The sequence below is a fragment of the Taurulus bubalis genome, assembly GCF_910589615.1.
Source record: "Taurulus bubalis genome assembly, chromosome: 1".
Taxonomy (NCBI): domain Eukaryota; kingdom Metazoa; phylum Chordata; class Actinopteri; order Perciformes; family Cottidae; genus Taurulus; species Taurulus bubalis.
The window spans coordinates 27,083,976-27,107,026 of record NC_136589.1 but is presented as its reverse complement, the minus strand read 5'-3'; the positions used below and the strand labels follow the sequence as shown (position 1 = coordinate 27,107,026).

The window sequence follows — 23,051 nt, the reverse complement described above, 5'->3', positions numbered from 1 at the left end:
GCGTTTTCCAGCGTTTTGATTAGCTTTCTTTTACAAGCTTCATAGCCACTCAAGGCCAGAATGAGATTGGTTTTCTTTGAAATGACCAGTTGCTCTATAACTTGATCCAAACATTTAGTCAGCTTTTTCTCCGCAGCCTGCACCGCAGAATCACCACTATGTTTTGTTTGTTGTAAACAGTTTAATTAAACTCGGAGCTCAGCATGAAATGTTAAGAAATCCATTTGGTGGCCAAACACAGGATGTAGGTGTGATTGTTGTAAAACTGAAATAGAAATTGGTTTGGATGGTGAGCTTTCAAGATTTTAAAACCTGCTTGCCATTTCAAGGACAATTTTCATTTGCTTTAATTGTACATGCAATCATGACACCTCATAAAAGTTGTCATCCGGCAGCTTGAATACATCATAGTGGATTGAATCCTGGCATTTCTGTAGCTGTCTTGGCAACAGTTGTCCGCCACAGTTTAGCTTCCTGTTTGATCAAACCGTTTAGTATTTAGTTAGAGGTGAGCAAACTAACCAAATAATATATGTTACAAAAGCTTTGTTTGCTCACGGCGATATAACCATAAGGCATCAAACACATCAGCCAATTCAGTCAATTGTTTAAAAACACACACTGTGTAGACCAGACCTGGGGTAAATATTATTTGTTTGTAAATTATTATAATCTGCACACAGTGTTTGGTGTGAGGATAATTCAAATAGTGTCAGGTAAGCTGTCTATAAGCGTCAACATAACTTAATTAACACATCAAATCTGGAAAATCTAAAGTAGTTTCAAACCCTCTCACTTTATTTTAGGCAGTTTAATGAGGGGAAAAAGCATATTGTTCACAAAACGTTATTCTGAACAAAGGATGCAATTTTTAAGGGAGTAAACATTTTTCACACTTTGGTTGAAAAGAAAACCCACACTCTCTCATGGCTTTTTTGTTTGAATGGAATTTCACTCACTTTTTAACGGCAACATGTTTAAAACCGGCAAGCCTGATTTCATTAAAGTGGGTGGTACTCCATATAAAAGCTGAAGAATTCAACACAACACATATTAAAGGAGCAGCTGAGTAATGGAAAAAGCCCCCAGATTCAGATTCCCATGCGAACCGATAGTGTTTTCTGAAAGATGTAATCTCTGCAATATTATCCGTACTCATGAGTTTGAGAACAGTTCCAGTCTACGTGAACACAAATTGTAGGGAATTAATGCCCAGTGACAACTACTGGAAGCTTTTTAAAGATTGTTGAACCATTTATTTTTTATAATCAGAGAGACATGAAAGTTTGGGAGGGACAGATTAAAACTCACGCCAGCACAGTTATTTGTGGGCCTTATTCAAGTGAAGTTAACGAGCATCTACGAGCAAGTCCCAGTCTTGGGAAAACAGTTTCATATTAAAAGTGATTGTCCATGGACAGTAAAGTTTGTTGTACTCTGCCCCTTCTTACATCATTTGGTTGCTATCCTAGCCTGCAACATGGTTCTCGATCCCAGTTTTTGGGAGACATAGGAATCATTGAGTGTCTGCTTTCTATCAGTGTGGTATCCTCTGTTTGTGTCCAGTGTGATTGGTGCAGATGCAGGGAATGGCATCCGGGTGTTCATCCCGGACATCGGCATGTTTGTGGCCGGCTTGGCCATCTGGCTGCTGTGTCGCAGTCTGGTCCAGAAGAGGCCGCCTGAGGACATGGCCCAGTACAACGCCGACTTTGAAGCCGAGGAACAAGTGGGTTTCATTTGTGGTGACAAGCCTTGTCTTTAAAACAAAGTCTGATTTTTGCATCCATCCATCCATCTATCTATCTATCTGATTGTATTTGTTTATTTTTTAGTAATATAGTCAAGTAAGTTGCCTATCATGTCAACGTTTTCAGACTGCAGTTCAGATTTCTGACTGTTCATGGATGACATCTGCATTTTCACTTGCACTAAACGTATGCAAACAAAAAGAAGTACCTCCTTTCGGTAGTCATAACTGATTGAATGAAGGTCTCTTGGAATATACCTCCCCATCCCCTGGCAAGTTCTGCCTTTTCTTTATGACTTTATAACATTTGATTAAATCCACATTCACTTTGACTGCACTGCTCACGCTGGCATAGATGGCATTCTCGCCTTTACTGAGAAACAACAGAAATTCATCAATGGAGCGGGCGTTGTCTTTAATTTTCGTGAGCCGTCTGAGCTGAAATTGTTGTTTGATTCAAATCAGGCTCTGTACCACCTGCTACTTTCTTTGTCTGGTGCCTTATGTGTTCTATATAAATAATGGGTTATGACTCACTTGTTATTATGTTTCTATTTTATTGATACTGTAGAAAAAGCACAACACAGAGAGGCCAAGCAAGAAGTGGCTGGATGAGATTCCAGCCAACATGTAGTTTCACAGAAAAACATCTGCCACAAATTGCTAATCATGTCTCAAGCAGCTAAACAGACCACCTATGTGTTTACAAATGCTAAACTGGAGTTTACAGGGATTGTGAAGCAAGCGCTACCTGTAGGGAAGTGTTTTCAGCACCATGGAGAGCTCTGACCTCCAAACTGCACCATTAAACATTTTATACTGAAATGTAATGTTTCGCTACAATCCCACCCCTTAAAGGAAGAAGAGGAGAAGCTGAGCCTTGACGACAACGTCCTGCTAGAGGAGGACTTTGAAGCGGGGTACGAGGCCGAGGAGGATGAAGAAGAGGAGGAGCTTGACGAGGAAGAAGAGGAGGAAGAAGAAGAGGAGGAGGAAGCAAAGGAGAGCACCAAGAGGAAGATCCTTCGGCTTGTGGCTGAGGTTGCATCCAAAGTGAAGGAGATTATTGGGAACTTGATCATGACTGCGGGGAAGGTGGTAGTGACCATCTTGTTGGGCATGGCAGGTGAGCAGCTTTGAATGCTGAACAGTGAAGTGTTGTGGTCTATTTGGGTCAAAACAAAAGCTGATGATTAATAATCATCCTAATCAAATAAGTAAATTAACTCTCACTTTATAGATTATTAAATTAACTATCACTTTATAGATAAATAAATGAACTCTCACTTATCGATAAGTAAATGAACTCTCACTTATATTCCCACTTTTGTGTTTTCAGGTATCATGCTGCCCTCCTTGACCTCTGCGGTCTACTTCTTCATCTTCCTGTTCCTGTGCACCTGGTGGTCCCTCTGCCGGACCTTCGACACACTCCTCTTCAGCTGCATGTGTGTCCTGATGGCCATCTTCAGTGGTGGACACCTCATTGTCCTCTACCTCTATCAGTTCCAGTTCTTCCAGGAGTCCATACCACCAGACGATTATTACATCAGGTGATACACATGCACTGAACCTGACAGCCTTTCTTGTTACAGAGAGAGATGAATTAAACCTTGAGAACAAAACACAAAATACATTTGAAGCAGCGGGGATTGATGGTTCAAGCTAGAGAACATGTACCAGCAATATATCTCATATCTCTATGATGAATTCTTGAAATGGTATTTCTCTAGTTAAACAGCACAAGTCCATACATATGCCGTCTGGCTTCTTACTAATGTTAAAGTAACATGATGACAGCGCTCACCAGCAAGAGCTCCTTTGACTCTACAATATTTATTGCGCCCAAGGCAAGTTTGTTTAAATGATAATAAATATTTACTATCGTTACAAACAAGAAGGCAAAGGAAAATGCAAACCCAGCTGGAGGGAAGATATATCAAACTCCTCCTCACAGCACATCAATATCCGAAGCAGAGCTTTTAGGCTCTTCAGTACGACAAGTCTTGTTTTATTATGCACGAGAGAGGAGACAATCAGTGGTCTGTGGCTGCTGCGGTGAAACGTTGTGGTTGGAGTAAAGCCAAATCGTTGCACATCTTGCCAACATACGTTAGTCGCAGTTGTGATGAATACAAAGTCTGAAGCAGAAAGTACCTTAAATCACTAAACTCTCTGTTTGACTGACAACCTGGAATGCAAAGAATGCTGTTTATTTGCTAATGACAAAAAAAAAATCAAGACTACCACCATAGATGTTTGAAAAGAAAAGGGATCTTCTGCTACAGCAAGAAGGGAGGAACATTTGCCATAGGAGATGCTACAGCGTTCCAATCATTCCAAATAATAAATTCATTATTGGTATTGACCATGAAATTCTCACTTCGACAAAGTAGTGCAAAAATCTTGCAATTCTCCAAAATCCTCAAAACAGTGAACATTGCTCATATTTAATCTCCATTTGGGTCTGAATATGCACCAACATACACACAGTTATAATATATTAGGAGATACATTTACAATATGTTGATGAGGAAATTGTGCGAATGTACAAAAATGTAAAATAGAATAGAATACTTTATTGTCATTGTCACGAAAACAACGAAAAACAGTTTAGCAGCTCTTACAGTAAAGACAAATATTAAAAACAACCGTAGAAACATTCACATCACAAGTAGACAGATAAATAAGTGGATCATCATAAAGTGCACGTGCCATTGAATATTGTTCAGCAGTTAGTGCTAGTGTCCTCAGCTTTTTTTTGGGGGGGGAAGGGGTTCTATACATTTGACAGCCTGTGGGTAAAAGCTGTTTTGTAGTCTGTTTGTGCGTGTTTTAAGTGTCCTGTATCTCCTTCCAGGTGGAAGGGGAGCAAACAGTGCATGTCCAGGGTGGGTGGGGTCTTTGGAGATACAGCTGGCTTTTTTACAGAGCCGGCCAGCGTATAGGTCACTGAGGGGGGGTAATGTGGTCCCAATCACTCTTTCTTCAAAACATGCCCCATCTCACATTATTATAACATTTATTTCCCAAACGCATTTCCACTTTCTTTTAAAAGGAAGACAGTACAGACAGAAACACAATTCAAGAAAGAGGCAAACTCTCTCCCCATCTGGTCCCTGCCCCATGGGAACTTTATTTTGAAAAGAAATATATACTTTAATCAACGGAAAAGACCAATACATTTTTGACCCTGTTTGAATTGGACCATGTCCAATACACAGTCAAATATAATACAGAGACCAGTATGTATGATAATCATAATATACACCATCTGTCTCATTATTGTTGTTGTTGTTCCAATCTAGCCGTTGTCTCACTGTAGCCGTTGTCTCATTGTAGCTGTTGTCTCTAGGGCTGCAACTAACGATTATTTTATTAATCGATTAATCGGTTGATTATTTTTCCGATTAATCGATGAATCGGATAAAAAAATGTTTTTATCAAAAAAGCGTTAATTTTCAACCCTTTATTTAAAAACAGAAGTGACAGTGCAAAACATCTTCAGAAAGTGCACAAACAGGTTGCTCCTTGAACATCCGTGAGCTGTTAATTAAAACAACAAAATGGACTAACACTAAAAACATACACATCTATGCTTTACATCTGCCAAATGTGAGCCCTTTTTACTGTAATTGATCCCTCCAGAGGCTGCATTTAGCATATCCTGCGTTATCAATATGTTTGAAATACTGGGACAGAGGGAAGCTGTACTGCTCCATATAGAGCGTCCTCTTCCTTAAACTCTTTCATTCTGGGTCTCTTATGACCACGACGTCACGTTGTTGGCTAAGCCCAAGGACGTGATTTGCTTCATTCTACTTTGAGTAAAAAAATATAAAAAAACCTGCAGCCAGATCCGCCGGTGTGCCGGTTTAACGTTAACGAGTGACAGCGTGAACTGAACCAGACCGGGGGGTGACGGCATGTTTATCACGTTACATTTTTTTACAAGCAAGACTGAACTGTAACGGAACATAACGTAACTTTAACGACAATACACAACCCAAACACGTTAGCTAACGCGATAGCAAGCTGACGAGCTTCCATTAAAAACAAGTTTGAGGAACATGAAGACGCTGATTGGCCAAGACTCGACTTGTCAAAGATCTTCTATTTTTGAGAACATCACAACCTCAGCTTTTCTCGTGTCTCACTCCAATCTCAGAAACGCTGGCCGGCCAGTTGCTCTGCGCCGCTCTTTTTTTTTTTTCTTCTCCGCGACTTATTGCCTCATTAGTCTCATTGTATCACTGTAGCCGTTGTCTCATTGTATCACTGTAGCCGTTGTCTCATTGTAGCCGTTGTCTCACTGTATCACTGTAGCCGTTGTCTCATTGTAGCTGTTGTCTCACTGTAGCCATTGTCTCACTGCAGCTGTTGTCTCACTGTAGCTGTTGTCTCATGCTATCTCAGTGCCCTTGGTGTAACAGGATTGTATTGATCTCACGGTTTCTCATTTGAAAGCTGTGCTTCTGTGTGTCAGGACCGAGGCTATTTACAGCTAAGTATAGAGGAAGCTGCCTTGGACTAACCTTGTGTCCTCACCATCCTTCTTCTGGTTCAGATGGCAGATAAGGTGTGATTACAGTGCAGTATTGACGGACGTCTCATTAGAAAACTCATCAATAGTCTGTTTAAACCGCAAATGCTCAATTAACTATACAGTAGGAGTCACACCTAAATCAGTGGTTGTCCAGCCTTGGGGCCAAAACTCCCTGAAGGGCTCTCCAAATTATTCAAAGGATTACAACAAATGTATCAAGAAGATTGTATAGTATTTGGATTTGTCTCCAGGACCACATTTTGCCATGATGACTCATACACATAATCACAAGGTGTAAACAGTACCAGCTTAAATTATCAAAAGAAATTACTCTTAACTTCAATACTAACTTCCCAGCAGTAAATATGGGAGTGTGGGTGTCATTTTTTTAATCAGTCAATATTTGAAACCCTAAATTTGGAAACGTTTACAATGACTCCAATCTTCTTTGATAGCTCTTTACATGAACAGGCCAACTATTTCATCATCCATCTTTGTGCGTTCATGTTGACTTTCCACAGCGCTGAGGTATTTCTGTCTGCCGCTGCGTGAAAACTCTGGCCCAATGTGATGATAAAAGTAACACACTCTTCTGTGATCCGGCTTGTTCCCTCTCTGCACACCCTCGCGCCATCTGAGGAAAACTTACTCACGTAAATACGTGCAGCTCCCATTGGACAAAAGGCCACCTCGGTGCTTGCCCTAATTGTGCTTGTTGACAGTTGACACGGCCTTGCCGACGGTCCGGTGTTGAGTGAGACTGTTGAGAGGCCTGGCTTCCACTCCACTTCCTGCCTTCCCCTCCTTACAATGGAAGTCCCCAGTCATGTGAACGGCGGGCTTTCCCCCAGCTGCAACAAGAAACTGTTCAGGAAGTGTGATGGGGTCACATGGTGGGTGTTCGCTCTTCCACATGGCAGAGACTCGAGAGACATCTAAATCTGTGTGGCTGTCACTGGAATATGTCAGTGCACTTCCTGTTGAGCAGATAATCTTTGTTCTGCTCAGAGGAAGAGTGAATCAAACAGAATCCTTTGTTGTACAAACAGATTTTTAACCTTGGTGCATTTTTACGATTCCAAGTTTAGAGTGTGGAAGGAAACTGTCTTTGCAGGAATGTCATCTCACAGAAAGTCTTAATATCTGAAGCTGTTTAAATGGGGGCTAGTCAACTGTTGCTTAACAGAGTATTTTCCCTATTGTTTACCAGTGTATATCATGGTAAAATGCCACCTATTACGAACATCAGTGCCTGTATTTATAAAACTAAGAATTACACTGAAGAATAACCCTATGAGGAAACCCCTCCTTCAGATTATAAAAACAAAATTGGACTCACCAGTAGCTCCATCCCTCCACTTCCTGCCATATATCCAGGGTGCTTGTCGTGGTGGCAGCAGTTTCAGGTCAAGTCAGTTTTATTTATAAAGCCCAAAATCACAAATATGCTTTAAGGGGCTTTACAATCTGTACGGCATACGACCGCCTCAATCCTTTCATATCAGAAAAAAAAACAACCAACAGGAAGAACAACTGAGGAGGATGCCTCTCCCTGGATGGACTGAAATACAATAAATGTGTGTACAGAATGAGCAAAATAAGAAAAATGCGCTGGGATTACATCAGCCGTGGTGCCAAAATCGGACCAGGGGCGTAAACACTTCCTACCCCCCCCAATTTACAGTGCTAACCACACCCATCTTCGAACAAGGGTTTAATTTTGAACTCAACTTGGCACCGTTCAAGTTGACACCATTTCCCTAGTTCCCTCTACAGTAGGTGTCTCCGACCACATTTTGCCATAATAATATAATATATTTTATTTGTATAATATACTTTAAAAGGTACTCAAAGGCATTTTATATGGTAAAAACAGATATAATAAAAGTAATAACAATATAAACAAGAGAGATGACAATGTAACCAGCACCACAGGTTAAAGTGCGAGTGACGGAGAATGTCTGAGGTGCTGGGGAGAGAGTTCCAGAGGGAGGGGCAGCAATAGAGAAGGCCCCATCCTCCAGGTCCGATGCTTGGACGGAGTAGCGGGAGTAAGGAGGTTGGTTTCGGCGGATCTGAGGTTGTGTGTCGGTGCAGGAGGTCAAAAAAGGTATGAAGGGGCGTGGTTGTGAAGGGCTTGTGATGAGGAGAATCTTGACCTGGTTCAAAGCCAGTGGCGGTTTTGAAGGACTGGGGTCATGTGATCTCTGGTGCCGGAGTGGGAGAGCAGACATTTGTGATGTGATTAAAGTGGCATTCGAAGGAGAGGGTTTGATCAAAAAATTATACCAAGGTTACGGATATGAGTGGAGGCAGGAACAGTGGTGCCATCGATGCAGAGGGAGAAGTTGTGGTGGGATTTGTTTCATGAATGATGACACACTCACAGACTCACAAGATGAAAACAAAAACCATTGTTGTTGAAGCTTCTTTGTCCTGAATAAGAGAAAGTAACAACTTAAAAAGGAAATACATCAAAATAAAACATATTTATTTAAATATATCGTTTTTTGCCCCTCATCTTTTTAATCATCCGGCCCCCAGGTTGTGAACCCCTGATGTTTAGTTTATGGCCGTCCAGCACAGACAGCATGACTCTGCAGTTCTTACAGTCTTTTGTAACGTTTGCATCACGTCAGCCATCCTGGCTTTGTTTCTGAAATCGATAATTAGTTTTAAAGATGGAGAACTTGAGGCCTGAATTGAATGTAATCATTTAAACAATACACTTATCTCAATGAGAACCATCTAATCAGCTGATTGATGATTTGGACCAGTTCACAAAAGATTTAAGGAGGAGTACTCATGCATTTGCTTCTACTCTTGGCCTTTGAGGAAGGACACAATTCAAGAAAAACAATCTATTTATCTCAACGATTGTAGAATTAAAAATACTTTTAGTTCAATTTCTAACTTGCCTTTAAGGCGAATTAATGGAACAAAGGAATAGGAATAAAGTCTAAAGCATCTTCATTAGTTATGTTAGACAGTAAAACCTGGAGAGCCAAACAGAGAAAGGCTCCAACTAACAATTGTTTTTATTGTTGACTATTCTGCTCATTATTTGTTCAATTCATTGATTAATTGTCTTGTCTGTGCATTTGTAACCATTGTCTGTTTTATAATGAAATATCATCTAATGTCTTAGTTTATCCAACCAACAGTCCAATTCCTGGATAAAAAATAAAATCCATTTTAATATAAGAACCTGAAATCATCAAATATTTGGCATTTTTGCAAGAAAAATTACTTGAACCGTTAATCGATTAATCAACGTTTATTCATTTTCTGTCGAACGACTAAATTATTTATCAACAAATTGTTGCAGCTTTCTAACAGAGACCTATTTTCCGGTAATAATAAAGTTAGAAATCACATTCTTAAGGCTGATTTAATTGTTATGTTGACCTCTATGATAACAACATTCCAAGCTTTTGTTTATCTGTTGTTGTTATGTTGTTGTATACTGTATCTCTACACAACATTGTCTTTTTCTAATATATTCTCAAAGTTTTTTACCAGGATTTTTCGAGTCAAATCCTGGTAAACTTTCCTGTCCTCATATACCTGTGCTTCTGTTTGTCTGTCTCTGCAGTATATTTGGCATCTCCCCCATTGTTCAGAGCAACTGCTCCTACACATGGAAGCTCATTGTGCACCCGGAGCGTAAGTGGTACCACTTTATCAATCCCATCATCCTGCTGATTCTCTACTACACCCTGGCTACGCTCATCCGCCTCTGGCTGCAGGAACCCATCGACCAGCTGACGGTGAGGACAGCAGACAGAAAAGCAATGAAAGCCCAAGAGAGTAGACATTTTTAGTTCACAGCTTTATAATAATTTGCCCGTACAGGCTCAATATATTCGGTGATTTTGACTGATAAGCAATCGTGATTGATTGCATACCTTGACTTTTTAGACAAACAGAACTAGAATATTTAGTCTTTGTTTCAGAAAGGTGGGGGAACTTTGACTTTATTACTTTTTGATGATTTGTGATTTACTGTGCAATTTGATGATGCTTTTTCTGTTTCAGACAGCAAAAACAGTTGTTTTGTATTCCTTTAAAATCTTAGCTTAAGGGCTTCTGTCTAGATTTTGCAGTGATTTGATCAATCACAGAAAGAAATATACACGTGGATGAGGCAGAGCCTCGATGGATGCAATGCAGCCTCAAGACGTTCTTTTGGGTTGTCATTCAGTTTTCACTATCGCTATCTTCGACTCTGCTGAATGCAAGTTCACATTATGCATTATTTTGGGAGATGCAACAATGCAAGTGACCAGACAATCAAATACAAGACAAAGAGTTTATCAAAAAGTAAATGATATCTCCCAGAATCTCAGCTAAAGTAAATATGAGTTAGCGTTTGAGCATTTCAGGGTGGTCACTTTTTATATAATTACCACCCTTAAGTGAAACAGAAAACTGAAATGGACCTAGATTATCGCCTGCAGATAAAATATCTTCTTTTTTTTTCGACTCAAACTGTGTGATTTTAAATATTATTTGTGATGTCGTGTTAGTAACATGAATGAGTTCCTGCTTGAAGAAAGCTGGATTTGCAGTTCATGTAAATCTTGGTGGATGCAGGCAGTCAGCGGGCGTCAAAAGATTTGAATTCAACACACGCAAAACCTCCATGCGCAGGCTCCTCTGTAAATTCCAGACAGTGAACTGAAATAGAACCAGATTGAATTAAATGGGCAGCCAGGTGGCCTCGTGATCAGAGAAACTGTATTGATGGAAGATTCCAGGACGATCGTTGGCTGGATCTGTCCGCTTTAGCTCAGGTGTTATCTGAGACACTGGTGGTCTAATTTTGACAAAGTGTAAAGGGAGGATGCGTCTCGGGACCATGTTCCAGTGTACTCTATGGGGGTAAATGTAACTGTTGCATAACACTGCTCCAAATGACGTATGAAGCCATAATGCATTTTTGGTAGTTGTGTTTACAAAATCTAAAACATGATGTCCTAATTATAATTTAAGTTAAAACTGGAGTCAGTTGCTTTAAAGTTTTACACTCGAAAGTCGTATCAGATTCTAAACTCTGACTACAAATACACAAAAGATCTCACACACTTTGGATCACTTGTAATCAGCTCTGAGGACCACGTTATTTTCCAGGTCTTTTTTAATACAATAAGCATGCGCTCATATGTACATTGAAACTGATTTTGCTTTCTGTAGTCGTTGCACCTGTTCATTCTGGCCTTTAAAAGATCCCCTTCTAACATGCTCCCAAAGCAAAAGTTGGACCATTTTGTTACAATTTTGTTGGGGCAATGGGGCCCGAACATTTTTCTTCCTCAAAAGTGGGGCGTGACAGAAAAAGTTTGCGAACCACTGGTGTTAAGATACATTTATATAGTTCCATTCACCTCCACTTTATACTGTATGGGTGAAACCAAAACTATTTGAATGACTAAATACCAAATTCAGAACATCTGTTTTGGGTAAACAAGCCCTTTTTAAAATTCTGTTATATCTCCTAACTGATTGGCCCAAGAAGTATTGAATGGTTATTGAAGACTTCACCTTTTTTTAAATTATATATATATATATATATATATATATATATATATATATATATATATATATATATAACTCCTAAATTCCCACTACTGAAGTGGAACTACTGCAGTTCTCAATGAAAGTTAATGTAACATTGGACATGTCATGGAGACCCTCACTACTGAAGCCAACCCATCCTCCTTCATCTCAGAGCTCTACTGTCCTGTAATGGCGTTATAGATTAGTGTTTTTATAGAGGGGTCAATACTACCCTGTAAACCTGCAGGGCTGTATGCATCATTGATCGAGCCACAGAGAGGTGTGTGTGTGTGTGTGTGTGTGTGTGTGTGTGTGTGTGTGTGTGTGTGTGTGTGTGTGTGTGTGTGTGTGTGTGTGTGTGTGTGTGTGTGTGTGTGTGTGTGTGTGTGTGCACTTTAAACAACGCTAATAATAAAACATGATTAAGACATTAATCAGCAGCTGACAGGTTTGTTCGATAGTGGAGATGCCCGATTATGATAGAGCTCATCTTTGTCAAAAAGACAAGACAAATCTGGATGCTCTGTTACCATTACTCAATTCATTTATTGCTTGAGTTGTAGTTCAATGCGTTTATTTAGAAGTGGTTTGACAATGCAGTAAAAACTATGAAAACTAAATAATTTAATCACCTTTTAATAAAGGTATCTGAAGGACCAGGAGACAATGAAGCAATATCTGACTGCAGACTGAAAACAAAGAAATGCAAAAAATGGCAATCACACAACACTGACGGCATAATGATTTATTTATAGAGCAAACATTTTGATTGTGCATTTTGATTTCATGTTGGTTTTATTAACAAATGATTGTGTTGAAATTACAAGTGTCCAATTGCCTTCAAAAAAAACATAACCTCTCTGCCTGCGGTAATTAGATGTTTAAAACACAGACTTTAATCACAAATGTTTTTATCTGTTATTTAGCTTCATATTTTACACCCTGTTTCAATATTGTTTTGGATCAAGTTTTTCAATGTAGCATTATTCTGTTTTTCTAAGATACTGATGCTCAAAATTCATGAAACACGGGAAACTGAGAACAAGTGGAATGTTCTCTCCAATGTAAATTTAAGAAGAAATTGTGCAGTTTCTTTTCAGCATTTGTGGTATTTGAGCCACCTGGACAGTGCCTTGATGATACTGTTTGTTGTGACTACAATACAACAAAATCAATGATAAGAAATACAGTAAAACCACATAATTTCCTCTCTAATAGGTCACCCACCTCCTCATCAGATATGCCACTCCTTCCCTGTAAAACGGTCTGCAATAGAAGCTGATTAAAACTGATTCTTGACAATATCGTCTCTGTTGCACAATAGCCGACTGAGCTCAAAGTCCAGTGGTGAAGATGTATATCATCCAAACTGTCTATCTTTGTTTTTTTCAGGACGACAAGGACAGCGATATCTGCGAGGAGGAAGATCTGGATGGAAACAAAACAAATAACTCCGCAAACAGGAAGAGGCAGCTGTGGTGGGAGTCCCGCCAAGGCACAGATGAGAAAAACGTACGTCAGGGTTTCACACATGACGATCAAAGTAGTGATTATTGGACAGGTCATGAAGTAACCATCCTTTGGTTAGGATACTATTGTACAACACATATACACAATAACATTATTAACAAAACAAACAAACATCAACACATGCTTAAAAATGTATTTTACAGCCTTGAAATATAATGAAGATCTGTTGAGAAGCTACAAACAAGCTTGGCTGCTAAAAACCCAAATAACACAACTGATAACTGATGTGGAATTTCAACAAATTGATTCAGTTTAGCTGTAACATAATAAGGGTGAATGGAAAAATCCTGCAATGTTTTAGTAAATAATGGTAAAAATAAACATGAAACCTACTTTATTAAACTGTAAACTCAAGCTGTTACATTACATCTTGTTTTACCCGAGCTTTCACCTTCTTAATAGACTCATCCCTGGAAAGATTTCAGCTGAAAATGCACACACACACACACACACACACACACACACACACACACACACACACACACACACACACTCTGACCTTGTTCCCATACCAAGGTCCAGTCTGTCTCCACCGGCCACCTCCTGAGGTTTAAAAGCTTTTAGGGTGTGCAGACGCAGATGAGTGATGGGCTCGATTTACAGAGTAGTGCTGCTCGACTTTGTTCCTGCTTATCAGCGACTATAAAGAACAAGGAGGCTTTTGACTTCAGCAGCTCATCGATAACACACCTTGCCTTGTATGCTCTTTTCTCCTCTTAGCTCCTCTCCACCCAGGATGGCTTCAGTACAACTGAGGTGGGGGCAGCTCTGGATGTGTCTTAAATCTGTGCATCTTACCCCTTAAACCCTCAGTCCTGCTGCAAGAAAATAAATCACTGCAAAGTGCTTTTCATACTGCACCCTCATAGAACAGTTATATTATGTTTAGCTCCTTTTCCCACTGTGTCTGTCGGCCTAGAAGCACTGTATAGACTGTACTACACCTCAGTTGTCACGCTGTCATCAAAAAGCCACTGCGGTCAAAGGCCTTTGAGTTGGTAACACACAGATGTCATGAAGAGAAAAAGCTGTTTGTGATGTTTAGAGTTGTGCAGGGATGACGTATTTTTGGAGATTAACCTGGAAGTTTGCGTCGCGGTGGTTCCCTTAACAAAAAGCCAACGGGGCTATTTACGGAGGTATTTTATATCTTAGAACAAAATGTATCTTTAGGTTGTGCTAACCACGTACCTTATTTTTGACACCTATGAGGGAACCGGAAGTGCAAAAATAATAGCTTGTTTCCAAGTTTTAAGACTCATTTTCTGAACATTTTTACAAAAATCGTAATAAAAATTGCAATTAAGGAAGGAATCATATCTGGTGAATATAGGACAAATTTGGATGAAATGGTCAACCTGCCATGTTTAAAAGTCAGTAGAAAGAACATTTTGTCTGAGGTACCCCAGAAAAGTGTGTAACTTGTATTTCCTAACCTTCCAAATGCACAGAAAGGTATTTTAGAAAATGCCGTGTTATAACGCAGGTTGTGTTATAAAGAGTGTGCAGTGTGAAAAGTAGAAGAAATCCCTGTACTGCCCTACAAAGACAAAACATGGTAACTAAGCTGCTAGCAATCTAACTGAAACTAACACAAAGCCACATCTCCAATCTGCTTTTTCCTGGAAATTGAATCAAATATCCTGTAGGTGAATAGTTTAAAAACAGAAAAGCATTTGTACCTGTTTGTCTTCGTGGTGCAGGAAGCAGTACAGTAGTGTGATCCCACGACAAACCTGTTCCTCCGTTACTTTTTTATTGTAATTTGTGATGCCGATCTACAGGCTGTGCCCACCTCCAATGGTACGTCCTTTGACTTTGTCACAACTGAGAATGGACCAGTCTGTCTGGACTTGTATTCCACCCCTCAATATAAGATGGACCAGCCTAGTGACGCAACAGGTGAGCTGCTTACCTGCGTAAGCCTGCGTCTTCTCTTTAAATGTCCTTGAAAAGATCCAACTGAATGACAAGCATTTTTACCACAACATATATTTACTTTTAATCTAGTTCATAATGTGACAATAATGTGTCAAGCTTTTTTTATTCTTCACGGGTGCTGAAACAACTTTCTGAAAGTTTACACCTGTGCATCCTCGTTCATAGCTCCTCTGACAAGCCTCCTCTCTCCTGCATCCTTGCGATGCCTTTTAGGAATTGGCACGTCCTTCCATGAGATAGATTTCCGAGTCATAGGAAGGGGCACAGTGGTGAGCAGGGTGGTCCTTCAATCAGAGGATCGGTGGTTCAATTCCCGGCTCCGCTAGCCCATGTCGATGTGTCCCTGAGCAAAACACTTAAACCTAAATTGCTCCCGTAGCTGCGCTTACGGTGTATGAATGGTTGATATTCCTGATGTGGCACCTTGCGTAGTAGCTCCTCTCATCAGCATGTGAATGATGTCATGTAGTTTTAAAGCGCTTTGAGTGGTCGGAAGACTAGAAAAGCGTTATACAAGTACGGGTCCATTTACCATTTAGTTACATCCTAAACTAGCACTCCTGCCATATGGAAATGTTGTAATGCATATACATTATTATAGTAAGCTACCTTCTACGAGGGTTATCTCAATGATACCACAGAGTACCGTAACTATTCTAATTGTCAGCATGTTTTTGTGTCCAACCAGAAAAGAAAGAAGAGTGTGTGTATGAGGTGTGTTTTCCCCCGGAGGATTTGGCGTTGGACGAAGGAGAGGAGAAGTCTGAGGGAGGAGAGGATGGGATGAAGAAGAGAGGAGTCAGTGCGATGGTCAAAATCTTCCACTTCGTCATGAAACAGAGCTACATCTGTGCTCTCATAGCCATGATGGTGAGTAATGCAGCCCGCAGATGGTGTCATCTGGGAGTCACATAAACTGGCTTCTGCTGCATTTGTGTTTGCATTTGGATGACATATTTAGCTATTTCACGGGTCATGTAGTGCCTCTGTAAATTATCTTTGTATTTTACCTTCACTAGCGCTTCATCAACAGCAGAGTTTCCGCACTTTGTTTGGCATGTTCTGTGCTTTGTTCTGTTCAGGCGTGGAGCATCACATACGTCACCTGGCTGACGTTCGTCTTCCTCATCTGGTCCTGCGTGCTGTGGATGGTGAAGGACAGGAGACGTTACGCCATGCTGACCTCTCCCTTCATGGTGGCCTACGGCAACCTGCTGATAGTTCTGCAGTACATTTGGACTTTTGAGATCATGGATCATTCCAAAGTCCTTGGGTTCTTTGTCAAGAAGAACAACCCTTTTCACTCACTTTCATCCAAGGTTTGGGCATTAAAGACAAAGCATCTTTTCATTTTGACATTGCCATGCATTTCTGTCTTCGATAAATCAATGCAATCACTTAAATAGACCTTTGGACTGAGTGACAGTCTGTGATCTATAATATGAGCAAGGATTTTCTGATCGTCAACTAATTGATTATGTCTGAATGGCTCAAAGACCTAAATGTGTCGAGAATCAAAATGTTCTATGCCAGTTGATCACCACAGACTTGCAATGGTGTATTTAATATGACTACAGATGTAGTACACAGTGCATGTGTATGCTATTGTACTTCACACCTGGGTCAAATTGTATTCTTGAGTTTGTTTTAAGTTTGGAAACTCGGCCATATTCTGCTAAAGAAAATTATTTCTTATTTCATCTTTTCTTTTCTGTTTGTCTAAACATTTTATTTTTATTATTGATTATTATTATTATTTATTTGTAGGTCCTGTGTATGCTGAGCTTCTGGCTGCTGCTAAAACAAACACTGACAGAGAGACAGGAAAAACAAAAGGATGACAGCGCTGGCCTCTCAGATGTTTATGTGGAGGATCAGATGAAGAAGGGTAAGCTCTGGGCTCTTATTTTATTTAGATTATAGTAGAAATAATATCAGAAGTTGTAGTACAAGGTGCTAGCACAGCACGTGTGAAAAGATACCAACCAAAGATTGAGGTTTGCTTTTGTTTGGAAGCCTTCAGCTTTATTCATCATATTGTAATCTTTAGTTTATTTTCGAGGGAGGAATGCTAAGGCTGTTCTGCAGGCCATCCAGATTCATCCCCTCCCTACTTTAGCCACTTGTTGGCATCATGTTTCATGTAAATGATCCATTTGTTGCAGTTCATGTCAAAAATATTGCCAAACATTTTTTGTTAGTATGTCAGCTTTATCATCAAACAGATATTCTAGAAAATCTATTGTTTTTCCAATCCTTCCTCTCTTGTTTTCAGTTTTTTGAAAAACATTCCGCTTCCCACTGTACTCCACTTGTGCAGGTTTTTTTACTATATGCACAGTATAAATGTGTGTACATGTCGGTTAGTCAGGATTCAGGAAACGTAATCAGTATTAATCAGTCAGTGCAGTTTTCTGATTCGCTGCTGTCTTTTATAGAGGAAGAGGACTCTGAGGAGGGAGGGGAGCAAGACATCATGCAGGTTTTGGGCAACATAGTCATGGCTCTGCTGGTGAAATACTGGATCTACATCTGTGGCGGCATGTTCTTCTTCGTCAGCTTCGAGGGAACAATCGTCGTGTACAAGATCATCTACATGATGATGTTCCTCTCCTGTGTGGCGCTCTACCAGGTAGCAAAACCCCTGTGATCGTCAGTGCCTTGTACACATACTATATGTAGCCACAATCTCAAATTCACCCAAATTTAAATCTGTTTCTCGTAGCTGGCTTACTGAGTTAGTGGGCTAATTTTCAGGATAAGATGACGTAGGTCTGGCTTTTTCGGTTTCTCGAAACAAGTTTAGATGAATCACCATAGCAACACAGCCAAAAAATGTAAACCTGCAATTAGTTTTATAGGGAGAGAGTTCTTCCAGATTGCCAAGATCCGTTCTCACATCAGGATGACTTCCTGTACGCGGCGCAATAGATTCTGTCGACAAGAAATCATTTATTTACGAGAGCTTCTCGAACCGCGGACATTGAACATCACAGGCGCAGCTGATCGCCCGTCTCAGACACAGACTATCACCCGCTGCATGCCGTGCTGTTCTTAAGTTTATTTAGCGATTAAGAAACTTATGGATGTGTTGAAAGCACTCATAATTATATGACTGTGTTATTAGTACACCATACATATCATTATTGTAGAACATGATTGTGATCGTGATAATACAGAGAATCATACACAATTTATTTTCACTGCTTCAATTGATTGAATTTCTGATTATGAATAACACATACATACTGATCCGCCCATACACATATTCAAACTCCTAGTTATATGGTAATCTACACATGTACCTACATATATGTGTATCTACGTGTATATACACATATATAGTACATGATACATACGCACATACAGTACATATATCGTCATAAGCATATATTAATTTGTATACTACTGCCAGCAGATACATTTAAATAAATATAATCTGATTGATTTGGGTGATGAAGCACTTAAAATTAGCCGATATATTTTCCCAACACTGACACATTTAATTTCTAGTCTGATATATTTGCTACGCTTATGTCTCGCAGCGGGGGCGGTGTTGAGCTACGTTCACACCAACAACGTTGCAAACGCGTTGCGAATATTCGCAACGCATTTGCTGTGAATGATTAAAGTATTGAATTCCTCATATGAGAACCAACTTTTTAGTCCATGTCCACATTACAGCTGATTGTAATTCCCTATACAGTGCACTAGACAGTTCTCTAATTGAGAATTATGGAAATATAGCGTATCATCTGCATACATAACTGCTGTTGCTTGATTGAGAACAAGAGGAAGGTCTTTGGTGAATAAAGAAAATAGTAATGATCCCAATCTGCTTCCTTGTGTACACCACATTGTCACTCCTTCACATTTGAAAATCAATTATCATGATATACATATTCCTGTGAGCAAATATGTGTTGCCATAGTAAACAGAGTCCTCTGTGCTCTTTGGTTAATGTAATGGATAGTAGCTGTTAATGTCAGTGAATCTATAACCATTGAAATGTAATTAATATAATTATTCTTATCTAGGTGCACTATGAGTGGTGGCGAAGGGTCCTGAAGTACTTTTGGATGTCGGTGGTGATGTACACCATGCTGGTCCTCATCCTGGTCTACACCTTCCAGTTTGACAGTAACACCTTCTGGACCGATACGTTGGAAATAGACAAAAAGAAGTGAGCTTCTCTGAATTACCTGCATTATAGGAATACTGATTTATTTTTTAAAAGGTAATAAAAAAGGTGCAGTTCCATATATTAATGAAATTTCAACGAGTTTGAAATACTGGTAGTTACAGATGCCCAGAGGCAAGTGAGAATGAAAGTGTTCTATATCAGACAGGTGAAAATAAAAGGCTTTGTTTGCTGTTGTAATACTCGTGTTGGCCATAAGAGGCTGAAGTGCACCACTACCGTGTCCTAAGACTAAAAGCATTCACGTTTTAAGTGAGTTTTTATTTCTCCCTGCAGTCTAAAAACAAGTAACATACTAATGTGTGTTAGCAAGTTATATAACATTGCTCTCATTTCTGCTTTTGGCTAGAATGTACTTTAATCAGCGTTAATGTGTCGTTAGGGAAAACATTAATGCTTTCAGTCCTATTTAAAAAAAAATAAATAAAAAAAAAAGGGGTAGTGGTGCACCTTAGCCTCTTATGGCCCGAAATAAGTATTACAACAACAAACCCTTTTCAAAGTGATTCTGAAAAGTACGACCTACATAAAATGTTTTAACCTGTTTTCAAAGGGTAAAGAAAACTTAAAAAAAAAATCATCCTGGCAAAAACTTTGTTTTTCACCTGTTATTTAGTCAAAAACAGGATAGAAAAGAAGTTGGACCAGACTTCCCTTTTTTTTTTCTCCCCTGCCTCTCGGGGCTTCCAAAGATCGTTTAAGACTCTCCCTTGCAGTCATATGTAAATGTTAACTTGAAGAAGAGCTTGACAGTTTAACAATTTTATTAAAACATGTTCAGCCTATTTTTTTTAACAATTCAGAACAGAAAAAGGCACAATTTAAATATATATATATATATATATATATATATATATATATATATATATATATATATATATATATATATATATATATATATATATATATATATATATATATATATATATATATATATATTTTTACATTATACAGTTACAATTGGTTGAAATAAGTGTGATAGTATATTACAATAATAACACAAACGTTAATTGTATACCAACCAGCAATAACAGAATAGCATTTCATTGCCTTTAATTATTTAAAACAAATTAACATAGCATTGACCTTCTTTTGTTCACCTTGCTCACAGGTACCTTTTAAAAAAAGATGTGAGCTCAAGTCTCGTGTTTTTTCTTCCTCCACACCTCCACCCAATCTCTGCAGCTTGGAAGACTTGGGCCTGGAGAGGTTTACTGCTGCCAGGCTGTTTACCAGGATTTTCATTCCCACGTCTTTCCTGTTGGTGTGTATTCTCCACCTGCACTACTTCCACGACCGCTTCCTCCAGCTCACCGATCTCCAGGCTGTAGTGGCCAAAGAAGAGAGCACTATCTACAGGTAAGACACAGTCTGTTTGTTTTCTTTGGTTAAAACCATAATTGAAAAGTTTTTTTTAAAAATATTTTTTATCTGGTTTGTGTAAATTCATACAGCTGAACTACAAACAAACTGCATCTTTTTAACAAAAGTCTGTTCATAAACAAACAGATCTAATTCCAGTCGCTTTACTTTTTGCTGAGCAAAGTTGTTTACAGTCTTTGGTGTTAAATATCCTGAGAAATGTACATTTGAACTTCCATAACTAGTAGGCCATTGGTTTGATCCCTTTTCAAAATTAAATACATCAAATTGAGGAAGTAATATATAATTTCATTGGATCTTTAAAAACTGTAATGTCACGGGTTGTCCCTAGGGCAGGCTAGGGTGTGGCAGTCCGAGAGAGAGCCGGAAACAGGCACAGTCAGACAGTATAAAATAAAATAAAGATTTATTAATCCATTCCACCGGCAGATCCTTTTAAATCAAAAACAAAGTCCATGAATTACCACAAAGCGTCCCGGTGGGAGAATGAGGTTATCAACATAACAAAACTCAACATTGTCCAGTCCAAGGTAGAGGGTAGAGGGTAGTCGTCGTCCTCGTCCTCGTCCTCCTCCTCCTCCTCCTCCTCAACGTCGTCGTCCTCCTCCTCCTCCTCCTCATCCTCAACGTCGTCGTCCTCCTCGTCGTCGTCGTCGTCGTCCTTGGAGCCCTTTTTCCTCCACGTAGGTGTCAGTCCTCCTGCTCATCCAGCTCCTTTCCCCCTTGTGCTCGCCCGTCTGTCCTTTTTCAAGCCTCCCAGCCCTGCCTCAATTAGGGGCCTTAAGCACCTGCAGCTGGGTACGTGGTGAGGCAGTCTGGGAGATGAAGTGTCGCCCACGTCGGCCATTTTGTGGTGTGGCCGCTGCTCAGTTGGAATGTAGTGTCCCTCCACAACCTGTCCCCTTGTGATGCCACAAAACATACAACTGAATATGGTCCAGACTACATTGATATTGGTTATGTTTGTACTGTAAGGCACTTTAAAGGGACAGTGCACCCTAAAATAAATGTTCCTCTTACCTGGAGTGCTTTTTATCAATTTAGGTTGTCATTGAAAAACTCAACAGCAATGAATCATGACCCAGCTACTCAAGATAATCCACAGACCTTGTTGTGAGTGGTTTCATGTCAGAACTATTTTCTTTATACCGAACTACACCTGCCAACAGTACCCCGTGAAGAAGGAGGCGTGCATCTACTCATGGACAAGAGGCTCATGCTCTTGACAGCGGAAGATGTAAACATTAACGGCCTCCTCCTCGGCTGAGCGCTAATGTTAGCTTGCTCAGTGGCGCATGGTAAGCTAGTAGTATCAAGTAGAGATGCACTGCGTCCGAAAATGTAATACACTGGAAAGAGTCAGCTCTCAAAAACAAGGAAAAAAGCAAAATGATCTGCCAACAGAACAGAAACATTTCCCTTACCAATATGTGTTGATACAAATATGTAGTCTTAAAATACCCACAGATATCTTAAAACTAGTACGGCCAGACTAAAAACAAGTACATTTGTCTGGATACAAAGAAAAGATTTAAGATGTATTTTCACTATATGTAGTAAAATATGCTTAATTGAAATAAGGCTCTGTGAGATGCATATACTGAATCACCCCATGATAAAACTGAACTCTGATATATAATACTGAAGAATGCGGCTTAAGAATACTTACTGACAATATCTGCATGTAAACAGACCTCAGTTGAGCGTGAGGTGAAAACATTCATCCCTTTTCATCTCACACTCTTCTAGATAATTCCGGTTAAACACCCATTATAACCACTGTTCTCACCACACATCTGTCATTGTGTGTTTTGTTGTGCTCTCCTTGTTAGAACATTCAAATTTCCACAGTCTGCGTTGTGGTGTGTGTTTAACTTTACGGCGGTGTTGTTGTGGATTTTCCATTGTTTTTGCTGCTGCTTGCTTAGCTCGTCTCTGCTTCTCTCTGTGACCTGCTGCCATCTCTCCTCTGCCACCCTTTCCACACAGCCAAGCTAAAGTCAATGGTCGTGTCTATCTGATCATGAATAGGTGGGTATCTGCTCGCTTTCTGTGGCATCCCTCACCATCCCTGTTCACCTCTGAACCTCAACTTCCTCTTCCTGTTGCAATACAACCATTCCCCCCGCCACACCGTCTTG

At 39.7% G+C, this 23,051-nt stretch overlaps 1 protein-coding gene across 1 annotated transcript in view; it reads left to right on the top strand.

The window, feature by feature from the left end:
* The window catches only part of piezo2b (piezo-type mechanosensitive ion channel component 2b), a gene marked incomplete at its 5' end in the record, with an annotated part of 78,880 nt that overhangs the window by 18,578 nt on the left and 37,251 nt on the right, over positions 1-23,051 (top strand). Inside the window, 14 exons of the mRNA XM_079222619.1 lie at positions 1,567-1,729; positions 2,609-2,876; positions 3,090-3,303; positions 9,892-10,066; positions 13,248-13,367; positions 14,106-14,141; positions 15,170-15,287; positions 16,015-16,196; positions 16,409-16,645; positions 17,094-17,214; positions 17,765-17,958; positions 19,364-19,509; positions 20,713-20,886; positions 22,900-22,941. Of these exons, the coding sequence (XP_079078745.1) occupies positions 1,567-1,729; positions 2,609-2,876; positions 3,090-3,303; positions 9,892-10,066; positions 13,248-13,367; positions 14,106-14,141; positions 15,170-15,287; positions 16,015-16,196; positions 16,409-16,645; positions 17,094-17,214; positions 17,765-17,958; positions 19,364-19,509; positions 20,713-20,886; positions 22,900-22,941 (2,190 nt within the window). The remainder of the gene's footprint in view (positions 1-1,566; positions 1,730-2,608; positions 2,877-3,089; positions 3,304-9,891; positions 10,067-13,247; positions 13,368-14,105; positions 14,142-15,169; positions 15,288-16,014; positions 16,197-16,408; positions 16,646-17,093; positions 17,215-17,764; positions 17,959-19,363; positions 19,510-20,712; positions 20,887-22,899; positions 22,942-23,051) is intronic.